The 6,382-nt window shown below is 52.9% G+C and overlaps 1 protein-coding gene across 1 annotated transcript; it reads right to left on the bottom strand.

Moving 5' to 3' along the window:
- Window positions 1-377: 377 nt before the first annotated feature.
- COCSUDRAFT_43511 (hypothetical protein) lies at window positions 378-4,588 on the bottom strand (the record flags this gene model as incomplete). Its single annotated transcript, XM_005645676.1, has 13 exons — window positions 378-574; window positions 714-888; window positions 1,045-1,179; window positions 1,344-1,514; window positions 1,642-1,770; window positions 1,932-2,061; window positions 2,259-2,491; window positions 2,775-3,014; window positions 3,194-3,292; window positions 3,393-3,638; window positions 3,809-3,964; window positions 4,115-4,285; window positions 4,418-4,588. The coding sequence occupies 13 exons, from the start codon at window positions 4,586-4,588 to the stop codon at window positions 378-380; spliced, it is 2,253 nt and encodes a 750-aa protein (XP_005645733.1).
- Between the last annotated feature and the right edge of the window lie 1,794 nt (window positions 4,589-6,382).

The raw sequence follows: 6,382 nt of genomic DNA, 5'->3' as shown, positions 1-6,382 counted from the left end.
CTGATCCCTGAGCATGCTCTCACAAAGGGAAAGAAGCCTAGATGTACAGCATATAATGTCTGCCAAACCTTGCATCCATGCGTCACAATACTATACTATAGTAGTACTGCCTTTGGGCACATTCATATGATGCACCCTCTGATCCAGGATGTCATTCCTACGTAAGAGGAAAGGGAATGAGAGAAGCATGAAGAAAACTACACTCCTGAGTAAGAGAACTTGCTTGGCCTTGCATCTCCACCTTCACAGCCCAGAAGTATTGAGCCACAGGTGGCAGCTCTTGCAGAAGGACAGCAAATTAAAGGAAAATAAATGACCGGAGCAGAAGTGCGTGCTCCAGGCCCTATAATAGCAGCATTGCTGTATTGAAATCAATTTCAGCCTCCGTCTTTCCTGAAGTGGGGAAGGACTCCAGGGGCAGGCTCTGGCACGCCTTCTGGAGGGTATGCCGGTGCATTGGGCCCGCTGCTGGAATGGTAGGGCGGCAGAGTGTACAGTACACCCTCGCTGCGCAGCTGCTCATTGATCGCCAACAGCAGCTGCGTCCGCGCAGCCTGCATGCGCCCGCTCGTGGCTGCAACACAAAGCAATTTAGATAACTGTCTATGGCAAACAGCGGCACACACGGAAGGCCATCAAACACTGCGAGTCAGATTTCTGAAGGAAGGTCAAGAGGTGAATGCCGAAAAGTGCATGCAAGGCCTCGTGCGCACCATTGTAGAGGTAGGACCACCAGATCACCATAGAAAGCTTCATGGGGTCTGCGCCGATGTTGCAATGCACACTGTACTCGCCAGAGAAGTCCTGGGGGTTTGCATTCACATGCTTCCCAATTGCCTCATCCATGCGGTCGAATACTTCAGAGGATGTCCCGATATCAATAAGAACCTGCACAAGACAGAGGGCCGTGGGGGAAGTGGCAGGCACCTGCAGCTTTTTGTATGGAAATTAGGGTGCAGAGTGTCTCAAAGACTCGCACTCTACACCCTAACGTTGATATGCATTTGGAGAAATATGCATTTGGAAAGGCTTGCAACTGCACACCTTGAAGGTCTCTCCCTTCTTTTGGGATCTCGTCACATTGGTGAGCAGATCAACTGAAAGCTTGGCGTTGGGGCAGAGGATGCGGCTGCCCTCCCACTTGATGAAGATTGTATTCATCAGCGTTATCTCCTCCACCTGCACGCCATCGTATTTCTTGTGGGACATAGGCAAAGACCTGGCTGCCACAGTTGCTACCAGAAAAGGAAAGTTTGTCCCTACTTCCTGCCAGTGTAGCATGGACAGACACAGCAAGGCAGAGGTGTTCAGTGCAGCTGGCGGTGGCTCGAGCTGGTTCACACCGTGCACCAGTCCTGTGCGGGTCCGAGCAGGATCACATCGCCCACGTCGAAAGGGCGCACTACGAAGAGGTACACCACGCTCTCATAGATGGCGCGGATGCTGTTCCCGAACACAAAGACAAAAGAGAGCAGCAGACTGGACACAGTCAGCCAGGTACGTGTCAGATTCACCTGCAAAGCAGACAGCTATCCCTTCAGCAATCCCTGAGAGCATGCGCACCTTGGCAAAGGACACATGTACATTAAATATTCTGTAGAGGTGCTGTAGGTGATTTAGGGCGTGCATTGTGGAGCTCACATCAAAGATGGCGAGGTAGAAGAAGATGAACAGGAGCTGGAAGCAGATGCCCAGCAGGCGCTCCAGCTTGCCCACAATCGTCTTTGTGTCCTTCAGCGTCGCTGACAGATTCTTGCGATTGTCATATATCTGCACAGCACATAATTGACATCAGGACAGAGCTCAAGAATGCACTGTGCTGTTCAGCATGCACAAAGCTCTGTTGCATGCGCAGCAAGTGTCACGACTCTCAGAAAATCTGGGCTGTGAGGCCATGACAGCCCAAGAATCTGCAGGGGCAGTGTCTGCACCTGCAGCACTGCCTCTTTCATATCATCTGAGCTTATATGGCCATCAGCGTCACAGTCGAATGCATCCAGCGCTTCCCGCGCCTGCTCCTCTGGCAGAAAGACCTGCAAGTCCTCCAGCTCCACAAAGGTGCTGCAAGAAGGCCAAACATTGCAAATTGTATTTGTTGCCGCACTTCAGTTCTGGAAGGACTTCTGCACTCAAAGTCTACATCCAGAATATCCACGAACTCGACACCTCAAATTGCACTATTACAAATCCCCGCCGAAATGCACCAGCATGGCTGAAACTCGGCTTGTTAGTATCAAGGTGGGAAGATGGCGGCGCACCTCTCAAAGGATGATTTGCAGTTCCAAAAAAGGTAGAAGGCCAGTTTCTTGGCCTCATCCTGGCTGGACACCTCATCAGCCTTGTGCGCGGCTCCCAGGCGCTCTGTCAGCGTCAGCTTTAGCTTGTTCTTGCGCAGATGCTTCTCCACACGGTGCAGCCGGTCCAGAAAGCTGTTGTTGTTGTTGGTCGCTGACTTGGCCGGCAGCACCGGGACCACATCATCGTACTCGATCTGTCTCATCAAAAAGATGCGTTTAGACATGCATGCATGCATTGCATGTATTATCAATTGTTAATCAGATCAATCAAAGAGCATCTCCCCAATATGCTTAAAGCCTGTTCGCCTTGATTGATGGCAAGGCCTGACATGGCTTAAGGACTTTCTGGAACCCCTGGTATTCCCAGAGTTTGGCACTCGCCTAACAATTCTGGCCACAAAGGACACGATCCAGAATGCAGAATGCGGGCCAATCACAGGAGGACTCATTGCCGGCTGCTTGAAGGAAATGAGGTACCTGCGACTGGCGGCGGGTGCGCTGCGGGCGGGCGCGGCGCATGTCGCTGCTCATGAGGCTGGTGATGCTGGCCAGGCTGCGCTGGGCCTCGCTGAGGTGGCTGGCGCGGCTGAGCACCGAGTGGCGGTCGCTGTCGCTGCTTGACGCGCGACGCCGCCCGCCCGGCTCGCTCCGCGGCGACGTCGGCCGCGGGCTCAGCCGCGGCAGCACCGCATGCGATGCTGCTCGGATGGACTCCGCCTGTGACAGGGGAAACTTGTGAGCATCCCAACACTGCGCCTATTCCACTGAAAGAGAAATACTTATATGCCACCTGCGGCTCTCAACAATGTGACGCTGATGATGGTTCGACATGCTTCACAGCCTCTGCAAGACAGGTCTGATGGAATATGCAGGGCGAGGAGGTCCAGAATCTGCACCAGTTTGCCCATTGCAGCGCTGACGCCTGACTTGGCCACCGTGGGGCTGTTGTCATCAGTGCTGGGCCGCTGCTGTGCGAGCGCCACCAAGAAATACTCCTGCAACATGAGAGACCCTGATGAGCTATGTTCCAGAGGAACAGCAGTGACCCACAAAGACATGGCAAACGTATCTGCTGACAAGGCTGGGAGGAGGCACCTTGCACAGGGCATCCTGCATCTTGTCAAAGTAGGAGTCCCTGTAGAAGTGGTTGCTCATGAGCTTGGCAAAGAGCGTCTTGAGGACGTTGGCGGAGCAGGCCAGCAGGATGCAGCCTGCTGTCTTCATGATGATCCAGTATGCGTCAATCAGATCCGGGTCCTTAGTCTGATTGACAGACTGCTGGAACAGCCCGGCAAAGAGGGCCATGAAGAACGCCACGCAGAGCGTCCGCTGCAGCCATTTCTGCGCGCATTGCACACAGGGTAAGTATCCTGTATACTCGATAGACTGCCCTTTGAGACCAAATCACATGAGCTGGTGCGATTGTCACTGTGGAGCAGGGAAATGTTGAAAGTAACAGTCACAGCATGCAAGGCCGAGGTCAAATGAGAAGCATAGAAACAGCGTCATACCCGCAGGCCAACCACATAGTACAGGGCTCCCTTTGCAACAAAGTTGCTTTCCAGGCCGACCACAAGCAGGTACATGACCAGCCTGCTGATGCCATAGAGGGGGACAGTGCCAGCAATGAACACCAGCCATCGCCAGGCCTCAAACTTCCACAATGCCTGCAGCACCAAAAGGACAATTGGTAGCCTTGCTGACTGGACAGAGGAGCAGCAAGGTGGTTAGAGACCTGCACGGGTGTTTGTGAAGACATGCACAGGGTGAAGAAACTGCAAGCAAAGTGATGGCCTGAGCTGTGACTAGAGCCTCACCAGATGCGGCTTGAGGACATAGACGAGGATGCCAGCCAAGAAGAGGGCCAGGCTGGCCAGGAAGGGGAGCACCAGCCTAGAAAAGTACTTGCGCCGGAAGAATGGACGATGTCTATGTTCCTCCTCATCCTCGGCATCATACACTGTCCCCGATGAACTGCTTTGGGAATCCTGCGTTCAGATGAATTTGTTGTCAAAGGATCTTCATGGATGCCATTCAATCTGGTATTAGGAGGCAGCTAGAGGTGGAGATGAGGTCATCACGAATACTCTTGTTATGCAAGGTTGGTGGATGCAGCTGACCTCATCGTCGGGCTTGCACTCCCTGGGAAGCGCTGCAGGCATCATCATGGAGCCTCTGCGCGCGGGCCTGTCAAACTCTGGGAAGTACATGGGCAAGTCGTCCAGCTGTGAGCTCCGCCGCCGTGCCTCTGCTGCCTGCACATCTGCTGCTGCGGTGCTTGTGCGTGCCATTCTAGATGTCGTCCCTGCCCTTATCCTGCGAGCAGTGCACGCTATCCTTGGCACCTTGTGGGAGGTGAGCTTGTGACCACATTTGACCTGAAGGCTCTCCAGCCGAGACAAGCAGCTGGGTGGAGAGCTATGCATCGGTGAGGTCTTCAATTTCACCTGAAGTTCTTGAGGGGCACGGAATCTGCACTCTCAGTCATGTCTTCATCCAAATGCACATCCTCCAAAGCTTCCTATGCGTCGAACAAATTTGATTTCAGTTTCAGGGCAGCTGTGCATGCCTGCAGTCAATCTTCTTCGCTGAAGCTGTATAAGCTGTAAGACTGGGTCTGCATAACTGACCGTGGGTTCAAAAGTCGCATCCTGGGGAGGTGCAGAATCGATGGGAAGCTGGAGGGATCGTGTCCTGTTGCTGGACGTTTTAGGGAGTGGTGGCAGAGCATCCCAGTATTGTTGAAACAAAGCCCCAGAGTCACTTGGCTTGTCGTGGTGCCAGTGCGCATGCAGTGATGCTCTTGCCTCAGCGGTACTTAAAACTTCCTTCTCTGCGTACTTATGTCCTGAAGTGCGGGCAGACAGCAACACAGACTTTGCATCTCGTTTTGTGAGGTTGTATTTTTTTTTTCATTTCCTCCAGCTTTTTGAGCCATTGCATTTGAAAAAAACCTGTTTAGCTTCAAATAATGCAATCAAGGACTCCTCACCCGATGTCATTGAAGAAGCACGCCGCAAAGCCGCACCCTTCTTCAAGATGCCCCTCTTCACGGCAGCTTTGGAGCCGCCCGAAAAGGACTCCGAGGACACTGGCAGCAAAATGTCGCCGTTATCATATTCTGTGACTTTTCCAGGTCTGTCGGACCGATCCTTGGCAATGAGGATCTCCAGCAGCTCTGTCTCCCCACCCTGCATTTCATTGGCCTCGAAAGGGCGTCGTACTTGGTCAACACCTCGCCAACTGCCAGTCTGCATCCGATCTGCACGGCAGAGTGGTACTACAACAACATCGTGATGTCTCACCAGAATCTCTGCCTTCACACTCCTCGTCCGTGCTGAATCTGCAAAACTACGCTTCATCGCAAAGATTGTGATCTGCCGAGTAACCGCAACTTTTTCGCCAGTTCAATGGCGTTCCTGCCGACTTGTCTCAATACGACTGTACTCATGTATCCAAGAATGAGACAGTTTCATTCATTGATCAGTACCAGTGCATTAATAGACAAAATAGGACAGACATCGTATTAAATTGCCGTCCAAGCTGCAGCTTGCTTGATTTGGGTGAGCGTAAGCAAATGCTGGTGATGGAACAGGAGAGCTGTTGCTTTCCTTTGTTCAGAGAGGCTTTCATTGACAGAGCGTCCTGGAGCACGGGTGCAGATGCGGATAGCATGCCAAGCACATCCGAAGCTGCTCATCCATTCCCACCGTCAGTCCAGGGCGCCAAAGGTGATTATTTCCTGGTCACCTCCAGTCTCCGTTCTATTGGTTCACCTCATAGACGGAGGGACACACAGGCGGAAGCTGAAGAGGATGTGACGTCTCAGAATTCTTGAAGCGCGCTGTAAAAGCTGCCAAGCACCTGCTTCCTGTCAGTCCTGAGAGTGGAATATACATGCTTGCTCACAGGTTTGGCAAACCTGGATCTGAGGGCATTGTCACGCATAGATGGGCCCCCAAGCGAGCTCCAGGCGAGGCGAGAGAAGTATGCATTTTTCGAGAAGCATTGCTCTGAGGTTGCTGACGGCATCTTCCTTGGCAGCGATGTAGTCGCACGCAACCGTGAGACGTTGAGAGCAGCTG

Source organism: Coccomyxa subellipsoidea (genome assembly GCF_000258705.1).
Source record: "Coccomyxa subellipsoidea C-169, whole genome shotgun sequence".
Lineage (NCBI taxonomy): Eukaryota > Viridiplantae > Chlorophyta > Trebouxiophyceae > Coccomyxaceae > Coccomyxa > Coccomyxa subellipsoidea.
This window is presented reverse-complemented; position numbering and strand designations above follow the sequence as displayed.